Genomic DNA, 27,152 nt, shown 5'->3' with positions numbered 1-27,152 from the left:
TATGGTATAGATATTTCCACCCTGCATCATGCATATACGGTACAAGGTGGTAACATACTGCAAATGTTACCTCGTTAATTATTCAGAAAGTGAAGGGTAGAAATATTTTCGCAAATTAGCTGACGGCTTTAAGATTGATTGGGGGTTTATTTTTAACAGCCTTTTTCCGCCTAAATTCCGTACACACTTCCAAAGAAAAACTATAACGTATAGTAAAAAGCCTTAGCAGCGGGGAAAAAATAAAAAGAAAAACAGAGTTAAAATTCCAATAGATGTTTAGTACCTTGTGAAAAATCAAATGCCTCGTCAAGTTGCTAGCGGGTGGCGCCACTATCGAGAAAACCAGTTTGGCACGCGCCAAATATTTCCTATATAGTGTCTTGTATACTTTTTCTTCCCAACTTTTCAGGAAGTTAACTTAAAAGTTGATTTATTTTTTCCAAAGTAACTTAAACCCAAACTGGCCTTCTTTTTTTCTTACTTAAAAGTTTATGGATGGGTCTTAGTGGCGCCACCTATATATTTACTCAAAATAAAACTGTTGGTTTTGAATTACAAGCTAAAATTTCAATAATATACTTGGAGCTGGTATCAAAAGTCTATAACCGTAAGTAAAACGTTAGGGCACGCGTGTATCCATTTCTTTTATTATTATTTAATTTGTACTTTGCACGTGCTGAACTATTTTACTTCAGTTAAAGTACTTCTGGTGCCTTTGATTAGATAATGTATTTGTTTAGTGTCAAAGTAAAAAACAATTTATGAGTGTTAGATAATTTTTCTCTCTCTATAGATAAAAGTGAAATAAGTTTTGTCAAACTTAATTGAAGTATTGGAATGATAGCGGGGGAATAATAAATTTGGGTAAATGAACGATTAGAAAAGCAGCCTCCCCTTTAAGTTTATACTTATTAGCTTAATTTAGTTAAATATTAATATCAACTTTCCCTTTTCATCTCGGTTACATATTTTATTATTGATAAATGCATTTTTTATTTTCTTATCTGTTTATAAGAAAGACTTGTCTGGGGATATTTTTTTCTTTATATTATTATTACCAGACGGATGACGTTCACTCTAAGATATTTCGCAAAAATTTGTTATTCTTTTTTTCTACGTTCTTATTCTCGAACTCAATCATCCTTAGCTGCTGATGTTTGAAATTTAAAAAGAAAAACTTCTCGTGTTACCGATTTCGCAAACCCTAAATTCGATTTTGGTGAACCATTTTTTGACCCAGAGTAAATGGAAAAACACGATCGGTGAAATGCGGTTACTAAATGATATTTATATCGTTCAATAATATCGATTAAAAATATACGTCAATGATACGCTACAATGAAAATTGCGAAATTCCTTAACATAACTAAATTACCGTATTTTATACCTACCATGTTTATTTTTTACTGAATCAGTTTTGAAATCTGACTCAAAAATTCCTAAATTAAAAACCCAAAGTAAATAAAGGTTTGGTTTTTATTTATTTCATAACTGATTCGTAATTTTCTGCAAGTTCATCGCGATTGGAAAAACAAAAAAATGGTTGGGTTAGCAGGCAGGCAATATGTCATCGGTGAATAAATAAGTCATGAATTCATTAAAAAGGTGGTGCGTGTTTCACCTCTAAGTTGGCTCACTCGGTATACGTGGGATTCTTATATATTTGCCTGTCCAAATTGAAGAATGAGAGAGACCTTATTCTTATTTTTATTATTATTCCTTTTCTTCAGGAGGCGAGTGAGTGAGTGAGAGAAAAAAAAAGGAGAATAAACTATAGTACGAAGCATGCCAAAGACTAAATAGGCCCATATGGTGCCACCAGAATGAGACGGCCACAATTTTCAGTTTGACCCAATAACTTTACACGCGTGCTTAGAGAAAAGGATTTTTTTAAACCTCTCCCAAAATTAAGGTTTTAGGGTTTATTACATTGAGAGTTTTATAAAATTAATAATTTGACTATTTACAAGCAGAAATTCATGTTGTACGGCCATGATATTATAGATATGGGAGGAGATTCTAGGGTATTATTGACGTCATCGTGTGTCCCAAAAGTTGTAAAGGTAAATTACTCGCACGCAATACATTTCGGAGTAGTAAACTGTCTTGCTCATCTCGTTTCTGTATTTATTATTTTTTCTCTCTATTTCAATGGCGTAACCGCGTAATCTGAATTCCCCCCCCCCCATTTATTTTTTATACCCCTCTATATGGTTTTTTCGTTCTTTTTCTAAACTTGCCCAATTATTGGAGCCACAGTTTTGACCCGCTTTCATTTTCGACTAATAAATTATCCGTCAAATCATTGAATATATCCGGCTTGCCTTTCGCTATTCAAACTAATCTGCATAACTGCCGGCACGTTTTAGCGATAGAGTCACCCTAATAATTTTCAAATATAATTTTTTTCCCCTGCTATACTAAACTTTATGTAGGAGAGTGTGTGGATGAAGGGAGGGGGGGGGAAACTGAACTAAGTTATTTTAACGAGGTTAGGGCTAATTTCATTTTTACTTTTAAGCTTAAATAATTGAGAGAGCATAGAATGTTTGGAATACGGGAGTTGCTTGTATCTGGGCCTAGAGAGAGAGAGAGGGTTTTATCTGACTCCCCCGTTCTCAGTTTCGCTTAATTTGAACCACCTTCATCCATCCCCGCCTGGCTAGCCTTTAATTATTTATAAGATAAGGGTGGCTTTTAATTGGGCAAAACTGGAAAGCTTATATAGATGGCCTAGACTTCGTTAATTTTAATTAGATTTTACCCTATTGATTTTTATCACGTAGTTCGCGTCCATCTATCTAGTTTAAATTTTTAAATCTTAACTAATTTTTTTTTAAAAGCCCAACTCACTCTCTCTACTCTGATGTTTATATCCGTTTTCCCACGGTTTATTATAAGCCAATCAGATTTAATTAAGTTTATAAGACAGCGTGTCATTGGTTAAGCACGAAGAGAAGAATTTCTAAACGGATGATGTTTAGAAATGATTTTTAAATTTGTATTTATTTAATTTTGCGTCTTTAATAATTGAAACAAAATCGCCCGTGTCTTTAAAAATTTATTCTAACCCTTTGGAAAAAAGAATGCTCTTTTGAATGGGAGCAAAAAAGGGTTACGAACCAATATAAACCCTTTGACTTACTTTCCCTTCAAACTGTAATATTATATATCCTATTTCTGTCTTTTTTTTTAAAAAAAAAAGAAATGGAGGGAGGGAAGGGGTATTTCTAAATACCGCGCGACGGTAGCGCGACCAGGCGGAATATTTTTTCAGGCCTGGCTATTAGTTTTTATTCTTTTATATTTTCATTTCTTTTTTCCGCTTTCTCTCTCGGTGTCCGGTCGAGTGCATCTCGAGCATTTTTCCATCCTCTAAAGAAAAGAAGTCTTTCTTTTTTCAACAATAAAAAAAAAGAATATATATATATATATATATAATATGAAAAGGCAGTTCTGCCTAATCTAAGGTTGACCCAGAAAATGATAACTTTCTTTTTAAACGCGCTTGACGTTTTTCCCGATAGCTAATAAGCCGGCAAAGCCCGCCTAAATCGACTCCATTATTTAGTCCTTTCTTCTTTTTTTTTTCTTAACCCTAACCCTTTGTTTTAAAACTATTCGCTTAGCTCAAGAAAATATCCATCCTTTTTTTCTTCTTGTTCTTAAATTAACGTAGGCCTAGATGTGGTAGACATTTGTAGAAAGAAAGAACCAATTGGAATTCATCCTCACGCGCGACCTGATGACGTACCACTAACCACGTGACTATTATAATTATTATAGCACGTGGAATTTAAAAATTCAAAAACACTTTGAGCGCGCGAGATAAAAATTCGACTGGAGGAAACAATTTGGACAAACCACATTATACTTTGCTCCTGACCCGTGTCAACCTCATTTTGCGTATTTTTTTATTTTTAAATGACGGCCTACACCACTAAACAAATAACGACCTCATAGCGCTTACTTTTTTTTTTATAAACGAGGCTATAAAAATGTGGCCCGGGTATGTAAACCCTATATTTAAATAACCCATATATTTCCTTACCGCGTTTTCTCGAGTTTACCGAGTAAAGAGTGGGCGTGGCATTTTTGCGCGAGAAGTATAAAAAGTACACGAAAATCATCGCAATTTCGCTAAAATCGCGTTTTTTTTTCTTCTTCTCTCGCGTCGACATCAACCGCGCGCGATAACTCACCGAGTAAATAGTCCGTAAAAAACCTGCCCCGAAATTTTTGTCGTAATAACGTCCCTTCAACCCTATAGGTCTTCGGGAGCTTCGTGTTAGGCTTAGCGGAAGAAGAAGAAGAGAGCAACGCCGGGCCAAGGCTTAATATACGACTGTAGCGGAGAGAGAGGGCGTCAGTGTTAAGTTATGGCGGCATGCTCCCGCCATTTTTACCCTCTTCCTATAAATTTAACTTTATATATATCAGAGTCTGATAGGCGTGGCGATTTCTCGTAGCACCCTTGAAAGGTATACCAGACGAGATGGTTACTACCAAGGTATCTTCCCTAATATCAAGGTATGTACACCTGGGGAAGACGGCAACTTGACCTCTCATGGTAGGTTAAGTTAGGGTAAGGTTAGGGTTACGTTAGGTTAGGTAGGTCGGAGTCTAAATTTATTTCGCTGGTTTTCTCTATTGAAGCAAAGCCTCAACTTTCCCGTCTGTTAACGATTTTAAGCGCCTCTAAGACTGTGTGAAGTGTGTTAGAGAAAGAAACTGAGAAGGTTTGGAAGTAAGATGAAGAAAAAAATCTTTTCGTTACAAGCAAGCTCGCGCGTCGGGGGTAGGGACTTTTACGCTTCTTTACCATAATGCGAGTAATAGGCACGTAAGCCGGCACACTAATTGATGCCTTAAAAAACCTCAAAGTACTTGTAACGGAACACCCACAGTCTCACGTAGTATTTTTTTTCCCTTCATTTTAAGCCCCCCTCTGAATCCGCCAAGGCATCTTCCTTCCCTATTCTTTTCACTTTCTTAGATTCGTTGGGTTTTCTCGGGGTTGGTACAACCGCCGCGATTTGAACCACGGTGACTCGACAGCGAACCGGAACTTAGATACCCTATCTTAAAAGCGTAAGGTTCGTGGTCAATTCAAGTTGACTCGGATAAGAAAGATTCACGTTTAGGGCGCCGCCTGCCTCTGGCGTCATTAATCAACGTCAATGCGAAATTAGGATGAAGAAGAAAAAAAATATCGTATAGAAGGGACGCTTTTGTGAAAGCCGTGACACCGTAGAATTAATTACGAGGTTTTAGAACTATAGAATACTAGCGATGGAAAAATAGAGGAGACGTGAGGAGAAGGGGGGCTAAAAATTGATACGTTTTAAGACGAATACCGCACGAAAATATAAAAGAAACTTCACGTTTACATCTATATCCCAATTTTTTTTTTTGTTTTAAACTTGATCTGAGTAAGCTGCTTTATAATTTTGGCAAATTCCTATTTTAGAGGAGCGTTTATATGGGTCTTTACCAACTTGGTTTCAATACCACGTGTCGTCTTTCTGCATTGATTTTAAAAAGTAAAAGAAAGAAAAAGTAAAACCATTGGGTTTAGTTGAATGAATGAATGAATATTTATTAACTTTTCACATAGGTGAATCCCTTTTACATCAGGGAGGAGCAAGTAATTGCTCACAAGTAGAATAATGTACAGCTTTTTAACAAAATTATATAAGTTCAAATAAAATAGAAATAAATGTATAAATAAATGTATAAATAGTTTATTAATAACATGAGGGCGAAGCCAACATTTAGGGGTTTTCATCCTGTGTTATTTCCCATAGCCCCTGTAGAAATGTTTACTCTGCCTAGCACCCGTGTTCAAGGTGAAGCCCGCGTCCAGGGGAAGCTTAAATTTTCTACTCTTTTTGCTATATTCTCTTTGCTCTTAACTATAAGTACCTTCTTCGTGATTCCAACATATGGTTCTTTATATATATATTCCAAACATGTTCATTTTAGATTAGTTTCGAATGCCTTTTTTTCGGGATTTTTGACGTTGGTATTACCCTCTCAATAATACTTTTCGTATGGGAGGAGACCCAAATATGGGTAATTTATGTCGTCTGCATGTCGGTATGACCTTTAGCCATACGTCACTGGGTGTCAAACCCCCCAAAAGAATGAATGAAAGCCTAGTTTTACAGATCCCATTTTGATTCCCTAAAGGAATCCTAGCGTTTTTGCTTCCCCAACGTATATTTTTTCCCCTTTCCCCTCTTCTTCTTTCTGGCTTTCCTGACATGGGAGAGTCTCGCACTAGTTTCAATCGACCAGTCGATTCATTTTCTTTTGACAGTAAAAAGTCGACTCTATCAACGCTGCCTAGGAACTCGCCCGCAAATAGCTGGGGTACCCGGTCGGTCCACTCTTTACTCTTACCACTCTCTCTCGATGACCGAGTTGCTCACGGATATTTATAGACGTCATTTTTACCCCCCCCCCCCACCTCAGCGTGACTCTATGACGTATGTCCCTATTTGGAATGAGTCGAAAAAATGCTACGGAAAATTTGCCATAAGTAGTTCCAATTATATTCATTAGGGGGCGCGTTAAAATACTAAGCGCGAAACATTGTGGTATTTCAAAAATTGAAAAACCAAGGCTTAGCTTAAGTAAATAAACCCCTAAACCTTTCTAGTACTCGAGGTTAAAATCTACTTCAAAACTATCCACGGATAGCTAGCTTATCCGTGGTAGAGAAAACGATAAAGTGGGCCATAGAAGATAACGCTCCTAAACTCAGTTGGATGTTGTTATATTTTTTCCCCCGTCCAGTTTTTACTAGTGAGTTAAAATGTCGTATAGAAGACCTTAAAGTCTCGGTACGTTTTAGTTCCCGTGTCTCGAGATGCTACTGAGAGAGAGAGAGAGAAGCATCTAGTCGTTTTTCCTAAGTCGCGGCCCCGGTTGTCATATCTCTATGGACTTTCGGCTGGCTTTAGGACACTCTGTAAGAACCCCGTTTTGTCGCGATGGGAATATATATATATATATAGTTTTTTCCCCTCGAGTACTAATAACCCAGTATTTCGCGTTATCACGGAAAAGGAAGCTAGAAACCTTTCTATTTTGTATGCCATGTCCCTGGACGAAGATACAAAATGAAGAATTATTTACGTTTAAGGAGTACATTAACCGGTAGTTATCGAATGTGAAGCTTTACAGAATTGTACGTTTTGAGTAAAAAACAGATTAGAATGTTTGTAGTCAAGTTTCGGTTACAATAACACTGCTTGTACAATGTCCATGTCTGGTTTTAGTTGTTTTGAAAAATTCCTCGTAATGATATACCCCAGTCCAAATTATTTTCAGTGTTATGTTTGTTTTCAAGTTTTCGTTTTCCATTAATGCGTTGGCTATCGCGAGTTGGTTTTATCAGTCCCGACGGGACCTATGGGAAGCTGCCATCTTTTTTTTTTAAGATGATTGACTCGTATTCAGGTCCCTTTTTATCGTATATAATTCTGGGGGAGCTCGAAGCGAACGGCTTTGTCGAGCAACGATCCGTGACCCTTCAAAGCGCTTTGGGGGTAAATAAGAGATCTCCCAGACCTATTTTCGTGCCGTCTTAATTACCAGAGTATATCCGCCCTTCCTCTGGGAAGGCTATTGTCCGAATCGGAGATATAGACTTTTTCGATGGACCTTTTAACCTAGCCACGTATGCTTAACATCGTACTCAGTCGCGAAAGGCTGGAATGAACTGGCGCGGTTTTACCAATGGATAGGTCCTTAATAAGCTCTACTGGCCACTTTTCTATCGCGGACTTCCGCTTATAGAGTATTTTTACGTAAGCGTCGTAGTTTTTTTGGGTCCGCCTTTAACAAGCTTGGTCACGTTACCCTGGCGTAAGGCAGGGCATCCAAGAGCGGTACACCACTCTGGACACAGACTGTCTTTCACCCCATAGATCTCGACCCCATCCACTCTGACCCAACGGTATCTTTAAGGCGGCCCTCTTCGCGTCCACCCTGTCTCGGAATCAATAAAAAGTGGTGGTACGAGGAGGGGAGGTGGTCTGATATCTTCTGGAAGTACTGATACCTCTCGGAGTTAATTCCCGTAGACAGCTAGTCTCCCGTCTATATCCGCCTTCCTTCGTTGCAACGAACGTCGTCGTCTTATGAAGCCCGAGAAATAAAAATCAACTTCTTCGATGGGTGTATAGAGGTCGCGTAGGAAATAACGGTGGGATTCTCGGGTGAAAATGGGAGGTACTTAAACCCCACCAAGTTCTAGAAGCTATAGGGATAGCTTCTTATTTTCAGCATCGTCATGAGCATGTTGAAGAACTTTACCGAGCGATCGATAACATTCCACTATAGCCTCCAAGAAGTGATAGATGGTAAATTTTGACGTAGTGACCCCGTCAGAGTTTTGTCCCAATTCTCATCCAGATGTACCTACTTGCAGACCAATCGGGCATTACTTCAACTCGCTCGCTGATCACAGCCGCCTCCGGATTAATGGTTCTCAAATACAAGTACTTATCGGGAAAGCACTCCAGGTAAATCCTCCCTGTCTTATTCAACTAATTTAACCAACGTTAATCTTCTTTTGGCCAAGTTTCGCTAAACCCCAGAGAGAGTTATGCCAAGAGGAGTTGTATCTAGTTGAGGTACATTCCGAGATCAACTTTGGAGTCGGCATGCACTTCACCCGAAACGTACCATGGTCACTGGTCCACTTCAACGCGACTGTATATAGGATATAGTGGGAGGAGGATGAACTTGGTATTTTTATTTGTTCGTGATGGGACTAGGTACCGGTACTTATTGGACGAGAACAACTTTCTCCTTTAAGGGTTTTTGGAGCCCCCTGTTCTTCTACTACATCCACTCCTTAACTGCCATCTCAATTGGCGTCTACATCCCGAAACTACGTTAGGCCTATTTCTAACCGCGTAAGAAGGACCTCGGCCCAAACTTCCAACGGTGGAGTAATCTGGGAATAAAACCAAAGTATAAAGAACGAATCTCGGTTGATCTTTTTTTTTTCTCTTTCTTTCTCTTCTCCTTTTATTTCTTTTAAGGATCAAAGAAATCCCAGCCAGAAAGTAATATTACTCCCACCACCACCGCCCGATACGTGTATTAACCCAAGTTTAGTTTGCATTACCGACAAAGGCACGCTCTCCCCTTAAGTCTAACTGATTTTGAAACGCGGTTAAACCCCGGCTTTAACCTTGGGCCACGTTGTATTCTAACGCGGAATTGTAGGCTTTCCCGAGTTTGTTTTTCTAGTTTCTTAGGCCTAGCTAGCTTTCCTTCTAAACGTCAGTTCTTATCCACACATACACGCCATATAACTAACTCTCTTGGAAGAACTAGGTACGGGATTCCAAATAATAAAGAAAAAAAAACCTTTTTGGACGGTTTATTTTCATTGGACGAATTGAATTCCAAAAACTTAAGCCCTTTGGAGATTTAATTAAAAACTATAGTGCGAGCCAAAAGTTTGTTTACGTTAAAGCGCCAGTATCACGAAACTTTTGATAAGACTAATTCAACCTGGGAGATGAGCTTAAAATCACCCTTTGACTTCAAAAGTTTTGAATTAAATTTTAATTAGATTGTAGCTCGTGGAACACTTGCACGTGCATAATTTTTAGATCCCGGAAATTCTAGTATTCTTTCACGCAGAGAAAATGTAGTCCCTATACTTTTAAAGCACACATCGTCCCATTATCAAATTGATTCAGTATACGATGATACTGTTCCTTTAATTCTTTCGTTGTACTATTTTTTCTCATCGAAAGATTTACGGGCGTCTTAAAACTTTCCGGTTAACTGACAAGCTCTAAGATTCTATCTCTCCTTCAATCTGTATTTATCTTAGAGGAGGGGGAGGGAGGAAGGGATGGGAAGTATAGTGATGGTCGCTAGTTTTAGCGCCTTGATATATCGATTCCTATGACCTATTTTAAAGATTCCACCACTCTCCTCCGTTCTCTCTCTCTGTGTTCCCATCGCGTTGCATACTTCGACCCGACTAAAGGGGATGGAGAGATGGAGAGATGCAAAATCAAAATTAATTAATGTTCCTACCAACCCCGACGACGACGACGACCAAATATGGTGACGCGGTTTTGGAATTTCTACGCGCGACATATTTTCCAAGCCCATTTTAATGCTAAATAGCTTTTTGTTATCTTAAAACGTTTCTCATACTCTTTCCTCCTACCGTTACTATAGACCTATACCTCGCTCGGGTTTTCTTATCGTCAAAATTCAAAAGGAAAAATGTTGTATGAAAATTCATCATGGGTTAAACTGGGATTTTTTTTTTCTTCTTTCTTTTCTGAAAGGTTTTTCTCAAGAAAAAAAAGACCCGCTAGGCTAACGCTAATATAAAAGTAAAATTTTGCGCTTACGTAATATTTTTCAACTTTAGATTTTACCGTATGGTAAGAGTGGTGTTCCGTGTGTCTTCTATGGTATTGGATTTACCCAGAGTATGGGTATGGAATATGATATGGTTTTATATTAGGAAATATTTTTTGTCTTTCTTTATAACTCCTTTATCGAGGGGCTCTTCGCTCTATTGATTTAAGAAAGAAGTTGTAAAGCTTTCTTTTTATTAAAAAGCATCGTATTCGGGACTGAGTATCCCCTTGGCGTAAACCTCCTGGCAGGAGCAGGGGTATATTATCCTTTTTAAAATATTTCACCCCTTCCACTTCCTATATTGCGTGGTTCTTGCGTTTTAGCAACAACCCAGGGTGTCCGACCTTTTCAAAAGAAAACGTTTCTACACTCGTCTCTAGGACCCTCAAAGTTCCGTAAGACCACGGCGTACCATTTCAGAAACCTCCTACACCAAAAACCCATTTTTCATGCCCATACGGTAAAATTTAAAATTGAGAAAACATTAAAAGATTTAAGATCATAGCAATTTCGGTAATACTGCTGTATATGGCAACCGAATTCTACAATTTTCAACTGATTCGAACCTTACATAAATTTCACCCTTAACCTGCACCAGTATCAAAGGGATCCCTCGTGTTTCTCCCCATTAATCTGATTTAGTTGGTTCCATCGTGTAAGCCTTATCGTATAGTCAAAACTTAAGATGAAAATTTTTGTATATAGGAAATGACACGATGTCGAGAATGTTTTCTTTTTCCGAGTCCCTTACCAGACAGACGTGTCCTTATAAAGAAATAAAGAGAGAGATCTTCCATTCCTATAGCTTTGAAGCAATGTCACCTCGGACTGGTAGCAAAGGCCTAGGAATTGGTAACTTTGACAAACATTTTTTGGTCCCCCACCCCATCTAGTGGTTTTTCTCTTGGCTATTCAGTTTATTCGTTGAGAATTGTCCACGCGTTAAAGTAGTGGTCCTTTTTTTGTCATATTGAACAACACAGAGAACGAGTGTTTGGTCCCATTGTACATTTATTACGCATAGGTGCTGAACGTCGACACAATATACCAGCCACATATTTTTTCCCCTGCAAACCAACGTTTCTTCTCTAGGGTACCCCCCTTTTCGTTTATTCCTCTATTGGTACGTCAATATAAAAATGATTCAAAGGTGCCTCACGCGCAGTAGAATTTGAAATGCCTTTCCAGGCCCCTGGAGATTTTTTTTCAGAGGCTCCCTGGGTAGGATTTTCCGATCACGAAATATAGAGGTGTCTAACCATTGTACTATCTAGATAGACGAATGTGGGAATTATTTTCTAGGCCTCTGCTACCGTTCTGTGTACGCTGCACTCTCTCTCTCTCTCTCTCTCTCTCTACAATTCGGATAACAATAAAAAAGTGTTCTTCTATTTTATGTTAAATGTCCTCGTGTCAAAATAATCTCGAGGGATTTTAAACATGTCGGCATCGAAGTAGTTAATAGGTGAAAAATAGGCTAGTTCACACGGCAGAGAAATATTCCGTTTTGATAGTTTATTACTCCATCGTGACGTATGCTAATTAATTTGATGATAATCTCCTCATTTTAAGTTCCGATGTTGTCGTGTATTTTCGAGCACCGTAAAATTAGTTTTTTATCTAACTTAATGCATGTTTTTTTGAGGGAGTTGCGAGTAGTATAGACGAAATTCGTTATATCTTTTTATAGGAAAATATTATGCCAGTGGACGAGCAATTCGATTAGAAAACGTGGGGGACATCTCTCTTTTGCTATCCTAAATTATGTAAGTCTTAATTAAATATTTCAATTTTAATTAAAACGACATACGAGTATAATTAAGCTGAATGGCGTTGAATAAATAGATATATATTTAAATTTAAAATTCGCCTATGAACAAAATTAAACCCACTAAGCTCGAGGCTAGACGTTATTTATTTATTTAAATTTTTTAAAATTTTACGAGGTCTACTGTACACCATCCAACTCTCTATAGACGTTTTAAATGACAATTTTGACAAGTCCTTATACGCAGACTGTTAACTAATAACTCAATATATATAAAAAAGCAAGGATATGTTTTAATTGGTCCAAGGTTATCTTTACAAAAAAAAGGTTTGGGGGGATTATAGATTTTAAGCTCGCTCTGCAAAGTAAATTTTAATTCTTTAACGTCTCTCTCGCTTGTCCATGGTGGCGTGCATGAGGACGGTATTTAGAAATTTCAAACGACTGACCTCATTTTTGGTTACGAAGAAAAAAAAACAATAAAAGCTATTCTTTACGTAGGGTATATGTCCCCCGTTGAGAATAAGATCCCAAAGTTTCGAAACTTATAGAGCGCTTAAATTTATTAATCTATTTAGTCAAATAGAATAGAGTTAGATTCATTGCGATGTAATGAAAAAAAAAAATCTTTTGACAGTTTATTTGTCACGCCTACGTGATTCGATCAATTTCAGTTTTCAATGACTGCATTTATGTTTGTTAGATTAGTACGGGTGTAGTCTTCCGCCGTAGCTTTAGTTTCGCTGCAAACTACTGTAAAAGTGGGTGTATCTTCACTTATACTTAAAAGAATTAAAATATCTGAGCTTTTGAAAACACGTTTTTATAATGCAAGGACAAATATGAAACTATAGAAAATAGCGTTTACCCTGTTAACTCTAATTTAAACTGAACTTCATGGTGTCGAAAATGAAAAATACAATTTTAATTTAATGAAAGTTAATGACCTTAATGGATTACAGTTGACATTTTTAATAAAATTTAGACCTGGGGGTTTTAGATATAATTAGTTAGTTCCCTTAAATAGAAAGAGTTGAGAATATTCAAAGTTTAATTTAAAATGACAACGTTAATTTTCGACTTTAATAATACTTTATCCTTAAATTAATAAGTTGTGATAGGTAAAAATCAAGATACGTTTGCCAAATTGCCTAGTAATACAGAAGTATCCTTACAAACTTAATAAAGACTTCATAATTCTAGAGAAGAAAGTGATTAAATAATCCTCACTGGGAACAGTGTAGCTCTTTTGCAAGGCCTTAATTTTCTTCCTTAACAAGAAATGAGAGAGATGTTCTTTGTCAGAAGTAGATTAACGCGACGTTATCGTATCATTCAAGGATCTAGTTTGCCTAAATTACTTATTACAAACGAGAATGATGAAGTAATGGTTTAACTTCCGTTCTTCATTTACTTCTAAGTTGGTATATTCCTTCCTGATGGGTAGTGTGCAGCCCGTGTGGCTCCGCCGAGTCTGCTCCCCGTCATCCGTAATTAGTGTTTTTGGCCTCCGCGATTTTTGTTTTAACAAGTTTATAAGCCTAATGAGCCTTTAAGTGAGATTCCTAGCCCGGCGTACATTTTCCTATAGATCTTTCCCATCCAAAGCCGGCGCCGATTCGCGCGCGACTGTGACACCCAGAAGATCAAAACCATTGGCGAAAGGTACGCCGAACCGGTGATCGAAATGCCTTATTTAATGAATAGCGATTAACGCCGGCTTTTTACCCCGCCTTCTTGAAGGCATTATTAAGAAGATTCTCTTTTAGCAGACGTTGAAACTTAGTGGAGTGTATCGAAAATGTTAGGAGTCCGACACTTTTTCCCAATTATGACAGTTTCGGCTGCGAACCTCGTTTACTAAATTTACCCCTTTCCTTCCACCAAGTACGTGAGTGAGTGAGAAGACAACTATACACTCTGATGGGAAAAGTGTCTTGGAAGATTTACGATCTAGCAGATTTTATATTTGGAATCTTTCGTAATAGCGCAAAAATGATAATTAAAGCAAAGTTAGAGTAATTTCTATAGCATTTTGGACTTTTGGGAAAACTTGTAGGTCTTTTTTAGGGTTGGGCCCTTGTCTCTTTTTTACTCAACACGATTACGTATACATTACGTAATGTAATAAAAGCGAGAAAAAAAGGGCTTAATGAAACCTTAAATTGTCGTTAGATATCGGTTAATGTTCGTCGAACGCTTTTCTCCCAAACGTTTCGAGTCATTTGGGAATCTCGCCTATAGCTGATAGACTTTTTCTCTTTAATAGTAAATTTTTTTGTGTGTGTGTTATGTTTTCGTTTTTGAAACGAGAAAGAAAGAAAAAACTTAAGTTTCAACAGTTTTTAAGAAAAATAAGTCGCTTAGGTTTTCGAAAATTAAGCGATCTAGTTGAGACTTGAGAGAGAGAGAGAGAGAGAGAGAGAGAGAGAGAGAGAGAGAGAGAGAGAGAGAGAGAGAGAGAGAGAGAGAGAGAGAGAGAGAGAGAGAGAGAGAGAGAGAGAGGAGGGGATTAAAATTGTTGGTTCCTTCATCTTTAAGTTTGCAAATGGTTTCTCGGGCAACAAATCTGTATCGGGTTGCGAAAGTAAAACGTGATATCTTCTCATTAAATCTCCAAACTTAAGTTGTCAGGGAATTTGAGAGGAAAGTTTTTTTTTATAACCGCCTAAAATCCTATCAATGGGTTTAAAGAACAAAAGGTAATCATGTTTACTTCCGCGAAAGTGGACTTCCCTACCGATATTACATTTACTTTATCATAACAATCCCCCAAAAATTCCCTAACGGTTAATTTTAATTGAATGTACTAAAACCATTACACCATAAGGAAAAAAAACCCCTTTTTCATCTAATTCCGTGACATCATCACATACTGGAGCATCCTCACGGGGGTGCATTTTAATTTCTTGGGATTTTCTCTGGTGTCTCCCAGAGATAAAGATGTTCAAAAATTGCATTCCTTTCCTAACCCTTTCCCCACCGACCCCGTTGAAAATGTTCAAACTCCCTATTTCCTTTCTCCGGAGCTACGCTTTCCCTCATTGCTTATAAAACTTGGGCTAAGCCTTGGCTGCTCGCATTGATATGCGCGGTTTAATCAGATTTTGCAGCCACAGAGAAGAGAGATATAGGAGAGAGAGTCATTGGGTTTCCAGCGAAATGAAGTAAGCTTTCTCCGTAAGCGCGTAACCCGGTAACGAAACTATATCCAGATATATTGCACTCTCTCGTCTTTTAGTTTTGGCCAAGGCTTAAATCCTAAAATGAGTTTAGGGTTATCGGATATACCTTGACTATATCATGGATGGCATCAAGAGGCCTTTCTCGGTTGCCCGGTAACCCGTACGAGATGCTGCCCTATAGCTTTCTCGCTTGAAAATTGTAATGAGCGACGCTCGGATAATAGTTATATGCGGATATGTCTCCTCCATCCACCCACTCTCCCTGCATACCCATCTTTTCATTATGGGGTTAGGGTTAGTTTGCCGTCTAACTTTAGCGTCTATATACAACTTCTCCCGTAATATAAGGTCCATCCTAAACTTGTAAAAGCTATAACTTAAAGAGACAGCTGGTAAGGGTGCGTCATTCATCGGTGGTACTGGTTCTGTTACGCCATACGCCTTCCTTGTCTGTATAGTGAATGGTGTGTACCAAAATGAATTTGCCATGACGTACCTACGTCTTTAAATAATTGTTAATTGCGCTAGCAACTGGTTTGAAATCCCTATCTATCGCTCTTCGATATTGTAAAGCTGTCACATTTTTTTCCCCATTAATGTTAATTTGTCAAATGGTTAGATATTAGTAATCAGCCTACTGTTTCGTAATAAGGATTTCAATCTCCATTGGAAATTATTTGAATTATTTAATATAGGATTAATAACAGATATCAGGACTTAATTTCGAAATACGTTATTCGCAACAGTTATATGAAACGATGATATTTTAGAGCTGTTTGATCTATTTTGGTCTCTACTTTATAAGGCGTAGTTTTCGTTTCAAGTAGGTTTTACGTTTTAGATCTAAAACTTCAAAGGATCCTGCGTATAGTGGTGAATTTTCATCCCTGCATGAGGAATTAATGGGCAAAGCTGATGAAGTCCGAGTTTTGTGTGGCGCACGCTTGTTACTGTAATTTGCCTAATTTATTGGGACGGACAGCAGTGGCGGCGCTATAGCGAGAAACTCCTCGTAGCGTACAATTCGATCAAGAGACGAGAAGCGCTCCAATCCCTCTACCCAAATCAAATACACTCACTATACGCAACACCTTGAAATTTTGGACAACCTACGTCCCAGTTTAATCCCCCGAGACTCGGAAACCAAGGGGTTGTTCAGTAAACCCTATACCGTTAAAGTCAAGTACTATACGTTATGGAAATCTTAGAACCGACATTTCGAAGGATGCATGGAAATTGTCCGACCCTTTAGGTTAAAACATTACGCAAATGGGTGACCCTTGGACCAACTCCGTTGTAAGTTCGGAATGGGATGAACCCCGTCCGCTCTGGTTTGAATTATATTTCAATCGTTGACGCGGACTTATTACGTCTCGCGCCTTTGTCAGATATGTACTTTTATTCGCGGCCGTTGGGTGGCGCTTGACGGAGCTGGAATAATCTTCCCTCTGCTGAGGGGTTTCCGCTTCCGCGGATCCGCATTTTGATTGGAAGCGTCTACCCCTCCCATTCGCACTACCCCTGTGTTCATCAATCTATATTTATTGAAGTAGAAAGCGGCTTGGAGCGATTTTCTATGGGTACAACACTCCTGTAACGCAGCTTCCCACCTTCGAACTCTATTTGTACTCTCGGAATGAACAGGGGGTATAAAAAATCCACAATCATTCTGCGTCATAAATGATCTCGCGGAGCTCGCGCCCCCTTTTTGAAAATCCGTTTATTCTTTACGGTCGCGACCTTAAGAATCGGCTGGCCCTCCTTTTCGACCCTTCTTGGCCCTTACCCTTACCCTAGCTAGCACGCTGCTGTACAGTGAATAAATCTCCAAAATAGAATTGGAAATATTATTAGATGGCGGCCACCACCCCCATATTTTCCTGAAAAGTTCCAAAAATAAGTTTCTCTTCTCCGATCGAATATTTTTATCCTCCCCCCCCCCCTGATTGAGAGCTACTCCCTCGAACACCGGTGCGCTGCCCGACACCTTCTATAAAGGCGCTCGCGCGATGCGGCTATTTTGAGCTTCGTTACCTTTTGTCTTTTGTTGTACGCCATGTACGTGCCCAAGGCTTACAAATATTAAATTACCGTAATTTAATCGACTCAAATTTTGTAGAGAGAGAGAGAGAAATTAATTACATTTTCGTTGGTAATTAATTCATTTTGGAAAGTACAGCGTGTTTTTCTAGCTCTATTTCCGGTTTAGCGAAACCATGGTCAAAATTGCCTAAATGGATTATCATGGAGAACTCTGCGGTATAATTCTCTATGGTTTCTACGAGAAATTAACCTTGAAATCTCACGATATTGTCTATGAAACGAGACTGAAGCCTTTTTACCCGTCCACGTTGGCGTTCAACGTCTATAAGTATACCTTTCTGGTATCATCTATAGCGTGGCGTATATATACTCCCCATGGTTGTTTATTCATCCCAGAACGATTTATCTCTTTCGAAGTTTTAAAGTCTCTATTGGTTCTCTAACTTAATCCAAAGCGGAGCTAGGCCAGGCAAGAGGGAATAAACCGTTTCCCCCCTCCCCTCACAGGCATCTCCACTTTGAAATAGTGAAATACACTTTGGAACGAATCTCCTTTTCCTATGGCTCGCAGCTCCAAAAACTCTCCCAAATTCCATAGGCACCCCCCCCCCCCAGTATAGCCTATATCTTTTCCCGGGTGTTTTACCCGCCGTAAACTGCTGGTCCTTTGGGGGGAAACGAAGGAAAAAAAAACCTATACGGGAAGCTTTAGTTTGGATGTGTTTGAAGTCAGAAGTTCCTTCTTAGAAGAAGAATAAGAAGAAGTGAAACGTGAACGTATAAATTACTTCCACTATGAATAATGTTTAGAGACACCATTTTTTTTTACAAGATGGCCGTCGAGTTAAACCAAACCACACCCAAGCCAATCAGAAGTCCCCCACTACCCAAGTACTCTGTCAACGTCTCCGCCATTTTGAGGGTAAGAGTTTGAGGTAATAGAATCAGTTACAATTTTAAAACAAATTCAAGAGAAATAAATCCATTTTTCTGTTAATTGAGTTAACTTTATCCACTACTCTGTCAACGTCTCCGCCATTTTGAGGGTAAGATTTTGAGGTAATAGAATCAGTTACAATTTTAAAACAAATTCAAGTTAAAAAAAAAGAAATAAATCCATTTTTCGGCTGAGTTAACTTTATCCACTACTCTGTCAACTTCTCCGCCATTTTGAGGGTAAGATTTTGAGGTAATAGAATCAGTTACAATTTTAAAACCAACTCAAGTTTAAAAAAAAAAGGAAGAAATGAATCCATTTTTCTGTTAATTGAGTTAACTTTAACTTACAGACTTTAAATAATGTTTGGTATGGGGGAGGGAGGTTCTCTCTGTTGAATATAAAGATGAGATTCTTCTATTCGTAGGTTCTTTTTTTTTTTTTGATTTCTCTCTCTATATACCCGTGCTATTTTTTATTTCTCTCCGTATATCCAACAAGATTCGAAAGCGGTTTTTAAAAAGAAATTTTATTTCCTTTTACATTCTCTACTTGAATCCCTTTATTTTCTATTTTTATATATATCTATATATATATAAGAATAAGATCCAAAACAAGGTCTTATTGATTTTGCTTTCGCGTTATATCGAAACTTAAAAATTTATTCCAGTTCCGGATATGATACACAATTTTTTTAGTCATATCTGAAAGCTTCCATTCTTTCCCTTATATAAAAAAAAATAGATGAAAACATTTTTTTAACTCTTTCTTTTGCCCTAAGGTTTTTTGGTGTATTAAAATGAATATTTTCTGGCTGGTAATAATAATTTTTTGATACGTTAAAGAATTTTACCCCTTTCCTAACTAATAATAATAGTAAATAAACGAGGACTAGGGACTTGTAGTAATTTTCACGATATTGTTACGTGTCTTTTCCCTATTGTTTTTATTATTTTCAAATAAAAATACTGGTCCAAGACTATAAAAAAATACCTAGTGTTAACAAAAGCCTGCTTTCGAAAAATACGTTTCTATTTTTAAAAACGTGCGGTGTAATCTTCTTAAGCCTTAACGCCATACCATTATCTTCACCCTTCAAAAAGTAAAGAAGGGGGGGGGGAAAGCGCGAAGAATCCGTATATGAAAACATATCAAGCCGGGTAACCAAACAGGGGCACTATCTAAGTCCTTTTAATCCTAAAGGGACCCGAACTCGAAGACATCCTTCCCTAGTAAAGGTCAATAAAAAAATATCTTGACGCGAAGCCTTTCAAAAAAATCCCGGGAAAAACGGTCGATGCGCCGACTCTTGTATAAGCTTAATCAGGCTTTTCGATTTAAAATTAAGAGCGTGGAGATTAGCCTTTGACAACAAATTTTGGCGCCTGCGCGTTGACAACTTTTACTTCCTATTACGGCTATAAGTATAAAGCGCGCGCGAATCCAATTAAACGGGTCGATGATTAGAAAATAGACATTAACTATAGTAATTCGAATGACATTTCTTCTTCGTTGACCTTTTTTTGTAATCTAATTTGCACGCGTCTTTTTTATGGGTTTTAAACCCCGCTATCTCCTAGAAAAATTTAATGCCGCCTATATTTTATTATTTAAATTAGACTTAATGAAAGGGAAGGCGGCGACGGGGGAGTAAGTCAAAAAAGGTGTAACTAAACACTCTTTCCTTTCGATTTAAATATTGTATAGCTCTTATCAAACCCGGAAAGCTAGTGAGATTAAAAATACCGCCGCTGCGGTGCCCTAATTAATATTTAAGGAACGTAATCCTCTTCTTTGAAATATACAATAGTGGTGGTGTAACGAGGGAACGGACATTATCTTAAAGAAATAAGTATTAGCAGAAGTGAGATGAGACTAGAAGTACTGAGCTAACCAAATTCTTCACTCGGCGAAAGTGAATATTCTTGATAACACAACAACGGTCGGCCCTCTAGTGGCGGTTTCAGAATTTCCCCTCCAAAACGTGAGACGCTCGCGGTGGTAGACGGCCGAACTAGATTCAAGCACCCGCGTCCGTGTTTCGCCGCTTTAGGTTGAGGGGAAGGGGGTAAAAAAATTTTTTGGAACTCGACCAATTTTTTTCTCTCTAGCGTAGGCGCGATTGAAGCGGCGTAAAATCCTCAAATTTGTTCACTAATGACAGGATCTATTACCAATGCTAGAGCCCTTCACTTCTAGTCTCATCTCACTTCTGGTATTAGATGTTTTTATGTTGGGGAATTGAGTGATACAAAAATCACTTCCGGGGCAAGAAATGATGTCTATCAAGGTCATTTAAAATTATAAACATTTGTCAAGTGTCCTACGCCTCGGTGGTTCCTCTTGTCTTTCGTACGTCGCTCATGAATTCTTACAAATGAAAAAGGGGATGTTTCTAGTTTTTCGCCTCACTCATCAATATTTCAAAGACGCGAAAGGTGAACCCCCGGGGAGGGGGAGAGAACGAGGGCGTCGGAGCATCAAAGGGCTTCTTAATAAGGATCCCCAAAGAAGATTGTGGGCCATTTCCCTTCCCCCCCCCCAATACCTTTTTAATTATTAAAATAATTATTTACTACAAGAACTTATAGTAATGAGACGACAATTTCATTGTTTTCTTTTCTTTATTAAATATGAGGAAGTTAAGGAAATTTGGTGTATTGGTTTATATAGTACGGGAAAGGTCAGAGATAACACAGGGTGTTAATCCTCTATGTAACCTTACACCCCTGGAGTAGAAACTCAGGAGATCCCCTAAATTACTACGGAAGGTTACATCCCCCCAGACAACAAGATTAGACTTCATTGGCGAAATTTTAATACAAAAATCATAGAAAATTTTAACATAAAATAAGAGTAACTTTGAATAATGTAACACATAATTAAAACGATTCCAGTTAACTATCGTACTAGGTTAATTATTTAAAAGTTATAATGATTGATGAAAGCAGGAACTATGGCAACGGTTGGCTCGTCCTAGCTTTCTTCCTCCCAGGTTAGATACATCTTACGCTTCCTGGATGAGGCTAGTCAGATCTTGTTGTTGAGGATGAACTAGAGGAAGTCTCCGCAGGGTGGGTGGTGAGCTATGCCATCTTCCGTTGAAGAACTTGACTCAGGATCGTCCTCTGTATTCGTTGATAGCTGACCGTAGGTTCTTCTCTTTAGGGAGTGTCCCATTGAGATAAGCCAAGTTTTTAAACTTGCTTTGAAGAAGTTGAGCATGAATTGAACGTCGTGATCGTAAGGGTTTTTGAGCTCCCTCCAGACTCATGGTCCTTCTTCCGGGTAGACCACTTCCGCAAGTCCCTACCTTACTTAAGTTCTAACAATTAATGTTCACTACCTCTGATCACACTAAGGCATAGCCTAGCCAAAACAAAATTAAAATAAACTAAGACTCGTCGTGTCCTGACAAGCTCGCCATTTATGTAACCACGCTTGCGATATTTCTAAACTCGCCCCACGTCGCCATAAAAGCCTTGGCTAATACTAAGAATAACTACTCTCGTTACTTAGGTTAATTCATACTTTATTAAACTAATTAATAATTAAACACCGACTTGTATTTATTTCAACTAAAGAACTTAAACATAATTACCAATTGAAGATGAAGTCCAATTCCAGGGATAGAGTCCTAAGCTCGAGCATACTACTACATCTTAGTAGTGAAGAAACTTGAATGACTTATTAGGAGAAGCAGTCGAAGCTTATATAGTACGGGAAAGGTCAGAGGTAACACAGGGTGTTAATCCTCTATGTAACCTTACACCCCTGGAGTAGAAACTCAGGAGGTCCCTTAATTACTACGAAAGGTTACAGTAGACACTATTTTTTTAAAACTTCGTTCAACACTTGCATCTAAAAAACCCATTTAACTCAAAACATAATTTGATAAAAAATAATTTAATAGTCAGTTTAGAGACTATCTCCACGCTGATCGTCCACGCAATTTTTCTCTCCGTAATTGTAATTAGTTTAACGCGAGTTTCGGAATTTTTAAATTCGGTGCTGAGTATAAAATTCGAAATAGTTTTAATAACCTTACTCTTTTAAATTCTTCGATTTGCGAGAGCTCAAAACAACATCAATATTAGTAAGTTTAAAACCTCATTTATAATTAAAACTTTAATTTAGTGTTAAAAGTAGGTATAACGTCTTTAATAACAACAATTTAAATCCCTTAATTTAATCAATTAGCATTATTCATTCGGCGGTTTGATTAATTATTAGATGCAGACCGTTCCTCCTTTAGAAATATTTCACTTTCATCCCCAAGGTCACCCTAGTACTATGATTCGATCCCCGGTGTCTTCCCCCCTCCCCTCCTTGTCCTAATCCGCCCTCGCACGTAGGCCATGCAGGTAAATCTTTCTTTTTTTTCTTTACGGAATTTTATTTTTCTACGGATTCGAATTGGAGGTTGGCACGCTTTCAATCTCTCTCTCTCTCTCTCTCTCTCTCTCTCTCGTGTTACGCCAAATAGTCTTGTAAGCTTAAAGAAAGTCGCCCTTACATTGGCACTTTACCTTGGTGGGGTGCCTTTGACGTAATCAAACTTGGAAATATCCCCAACACAGAAATAAGGTACTTCCGAGAATTAAAGCTAGGAATAAATGAACGTTGTTATGGTCTACCCTTTTTTGGCCAAGCCACTCAGTCTCTCTTGGTACGAAAATAATAAAAGAAAGAAAAGAAAAAACTCCCAAGGTTAATTTAATTCAATCTATAGCTCTTCAGCTTATGAATACTTAAAATATTTGCTGAGTAAAGGAGGTCGTATGTTTTAGTCGAATTATTACTGACTTATCAATTTCTCAAGACATTATTTTTAACTTAGGCCTACATCTAATTATTAAATTGGAAATTCGACGGGCTGTTGTTTATTTCCCCTTTGTTTTGGGATTGGGGGCAAAAATGTAAAATGTTTACTGGATCATTATGATTATTGCACACCTAACGTAACGTGTTGCAATACCTATTCTGTGAAATGGCTTAATGATAGACATTATAAACGGTACAATAAGTACATAAAAATATTTCATTCCCATTGCGAAAATTCTAGGAAATATTTATGTATATTTATTTTATGTAAAAAAATCAAATGAAATTTCAGACTAAATCTGAATAAATAAAGTTGTCCATTAAATATTTTACATTGTGGCTAAAATCTGCGTCAATAAATGCTAGGGTAACCCGTGCAATCCCTTCACTTCAAGCTAGAAGTACATTATTCGGAAGTTGTTAAATGAAGCTAATACGCGTATCTTATACAACACGGTTTGACACCTATTGTTAATTAATTTTTTAACAACTTCTGGTTAATCTACTGTATTATATTTTAGTTCAAGATCAGTTAATAAACCTTAGAAAGGTGAAGCGGAGTAATACTGGGGGTAGATAATAAAGTAGTTTAGCTTAAACGCGAGTCTCATTTTGGCAAAGCAGACAGCGTGGAGGCAAAGGCCTAACGGTAATGGTAAAATTAACGAAAAGGAAAAAGAAAATATTCCACGCGAAAAACCTGGAGAAGAAAAGTAAAACTTTCAACTCTGGCAAACATGCAAAGCGCGCGCGCGGCATAGACAGCGTGACGCTCTCTTCTCGCGGAAAAAACGTTTCCCCTTGGCTTGTAATTCGCCCCCCCCCCCACCTTGACTGTATGTATAGCTCGCACGGAATTACTTCGGCTGATTTAGTACCTGTATTAAAAACAGGAGGCTCTTTTGTCTCGAGTCCACGATAGGCGGGTACCAAAACACATACACACACACATACATACTCGGTAAAGTCTTTCTCGTTAGTCATCCACTACGTCCGACAATCTGTCTGGAACAAGATTTTCCGTGCCTTTTCTATACCCTTAAACTAACTTAACTTGGCAGCGTTATTAAGCCTAACTTAACCCTTTTAAATTTCATCTATTCAATGTACACCGCTAGTTTTCACGTGATGACAATACGCGTGAATGGGGTTATACGTAAGACACGGAATATTGTAAATATCTCCATGAATAATGAGCTGACGCAAAGAGAAATTATACGATAACGCAAACTTTTACGCTATTTGAAATTTAACTTCATTATTCATGGGATAATTAACTGAATTAGCCTTATTCCTGATCAGCGCCACCTACCTATAGCGGCGACTTTGAGAACTACTGTAATCGGCAAGCCAACCAGATTTCGCTAAAATCTGGTGACGTCATTTTTGGTAAGACCCCGAGAGTGCCCGTCAGTGACGTCACCAGATTTTAGCGACATCTGATTGGCTTGCCGATTACAGTAGTTCTCAAAGTCTCCGCTATGGTTAGGTGGCGCTGATCAGGAATAAGGCTAATTCGAGAGTTTAAGATAATAGGCCTAATTTTAGCTGATCTAATGAATGGGCAATATCTGGCCCTTGATGATTTTACGTTCCCTTGGAAAATGAAGTTGGTTGCTGTTACTCAATGTTTGGGTCATTTTGGCGGGGGTCGTGATCGCGGCGTTGTCTGAACGGTTTTTCGCGTGTCTCAAACAATATATTCAAGTCCAACTGGTGCTGGTTGGCCAGTTTTTATTGTTATATACGCTAAATGACCGTTTAGAATTGTCTCATTTTCGTGTTTGAGAGTTGGCTATTAAAAACCCATGGCGAATGTTTTTAGTAAACACTAGAAAACGGTTTCAATTTCGAAATTATATTTAACTAAACTTTTTACCGATTGATATTTATATCAAAAGCCATTTATTTCAAACTTCAAAAGAAATACTCGATAATATTTATTTTAATCAAACTCATTTTGAAACGTTTTCAAAATATATTTCGTCGGTTAGTTGTTAGCAGAGTATAATGTAATACTTTCCACTAATATAATCAGGTAGCGGAAAATGTAGGTTTGAAAATATATATTGAATTAAAATGATTGTAGGTAGTATAGTATATTAATCATTTTGCGAAATCCTTCAAATGATTATTATGACGGGGAAAACCGCTTAATTAAAAGGGAAAGATAGAAAATTCATTCAAGTTTTTCATTGAAATTTACTAATTAACCTTCGAATAATGTTCCAGGGAGCCCAGCCAAAAATTTATATTTCTAATATGAAAAATAGTAAAATTTTTTCCGGAATTATAGGATTTTATAGGAGATTATTTTTATCTAGGAAAATATAGGACTAAAAATGCTTATATATATATATCTATGTAGAAAAATAGATGTTAAAAAGTCGCCACTTTTGGACTCTTAATTTAAAATAGGCAAGTTAGTCCAAATACTTAAAATATTAGTATCTTCCAACTCATAAAAAAGTCTCTAGTTTACATTTGAAAAACCAATTCCAATTTCAATTTAAAAATTTTGGAGTAAAAATATAATTGGGATTTTCAAAAGAATATTCGGATTTGAAAAACATAGGCTTTTTTAAAATAATTTGCTTAAAAAAATTTAGATTAAAAAAACAAAACTCGATAAAAAATGTATTCAAAAAAATTCGGCTTAAAAAACTCAATAAAAATAGAAAAAACATTTAAAAATATCGGCCATTTTGAATTTCATTCGGTTACCCTATTGTCCACCCATTACGGTGACATACGGGGGGCGCCCCCTATCTTTACCCAGAGCGAATACAACATCTTCGGCCGAAATTATCTCGATCATCCGTACTTCCCTCTTCCAAGATTTTGCCCCCGAGTCAACCTCGCGTTAGGCCTAACCCTAACGGGACTTCACATATAAAAACTTTCCAAAAAAACAACTTACAGCGAATATTTCATCCCAAAATAATTTGAATCCTTCGCTCCTCGATCTTGGCACAGTTTTGATCACAGAATTAATTCACTTCGGTCTAATTTTAAATATTTAAATCCGAATTAACAATAATTCATCGGCATAACCGATTAACTCCCGTCAATCAAACAATGGGCTGTCTGTCCGGACTTGGAAACTCCGAGAAGAAGGGGGGGGGCGATAGAGAAGGGGGAGGGAAGAAACCCCTCTTGATTCTCCGTCGAGTCCGTCCGTACACCCAGCCATGACCCAGCATTTTGCCCCGGCTTAAGCTCGCCTTAACGCTAACCCTAAAAATTAAAACATGCCAGAAGATAAACTTACAGGAACACTTTCATCCCAAAATGATTTGAATCCTTGGTTCCTCGATCTTGGCACAGTTTTGATCACAAAATTAATTAATTTCGGCCTATTTTTAAATATTTAAATCCGACTTAAAACATTAAGAATAATTCATCGACATAACCGATAACTGACAAAGGAAGGGCTGCCTTTCGGGGCGCCGCTTCGAGAGGAAGGGGGCGATAGAGAAGGGGGAGGGAAGAAGTATGAAGTTGCGTTTTTGAACTCGCGCTCTTAGAGCAAAGGGAACGTAAGTCACCATGGAGATAAGGGTATTTTGGCGGGCTTTTTAGTAAGCGTAAAGGCTGAATTCAAAAACGTTTTAAGTCAATGCATTGAAATTTACCATTTAGCTCCTCGTAAACAAGTGGAAAAATTTTGGAAAATAAGTTTCATATTAAGAAATATTAATTTTTAAACGGAAGGTATTTTTAATTTCGGCTAGCTTGAAGTTTATATAGTTTTAAATGCAAAAAATAAGGTAATGAATTTAAAATTAGTGAATTTAATACGGATTGACTTCTTCGCCTTACCCTTTAAGTTAAAAAAAAATCTAAAAATAAAGTGGAAATTTCTGGGAAAAGATATTTTAAGCGGTAGAAACGTTTTTAGCCTTTTGGCAAGAGAGTTGAAACTTTTCAGGGTGTCTATGCTATTAAGATACGGGTAATCCGTCACTACACGCTTTCTTTA

General features: G+C 37.7%; 1 protein-coding gene and 1 long non-coding RNA gene across 3 annotated transcripts in view; one reads left to right on the top strand and one right to left on the bottom strand.

The window, feature by feature from the left end:
• Nucleotides 1-26,737, bottom strand: part of LOC149717868 (uncharacterized) — a 48,792-nt gene extending 22,055 nt beyond the window's left edge. The window contains exons 1-2 of the long non-coding RNA XR_016368098.1: nucleotides 26,442-26,737; nucleotides 26,091-26,175 (exon numbers count right to left, since the gene is read on the bottom strand). This is a non-coding gene — a long non-coding RNA (uncharacterized LOC149717868). The remainder of the gene's footprint in view (nucleotides 1-26,090; nucleotides 26,176-26,441) is intronic.
• Reph (Regulator of eph expression) overlaps nucleotides 1-27,152 on the top strand; it is a 312,486-nt gene that overhangs the window by 276,955 nt on the left and 8,379 nt on the right. The window contains exon 4 of one of the 2 annotated variants that reach the window (XM_089841064.1): nucleotides 12,104-12,179. The exons of the other annotated variant lie outside the window; for it this stretch is intronic. Coding sequence (XP_089697190.1) covers nucleotides 12,104-12,139 — 36 coding nt within the window. The 3' untranslated portion in view covers nucleotides 12,140-12,179. The remainder of the gene's footprint in view (nucleotides 1-12,103; nucleotides 12,180-27,152) is intronic. 2 annotated transcript variants of the gene reach the window in all.

The sequence above is a fragment of the Phalangium opilio genome, unplaced genomic scaffold, assembly GCF_054372755.1.
Source record: "Phalangium opilio isolate 3A_F unplaced genomic scaffold, DU_Popi_V2 ptg000003l_1, whole genome shotgun sequence".
In the NCBI taxonomy this organism is placed as follows: domain Eukaryota; kingdom Metazoa; phylum Arthropoda; class Arachnida; order Opiliones; family Phalangiidae; genus Phalangium; species Phalangium opilio.
The sequence above is the reverse complement of the archived record's forward strand: the minus strand, read 5'-3'. Positions and strand labels throughout refer to the sequence as shown.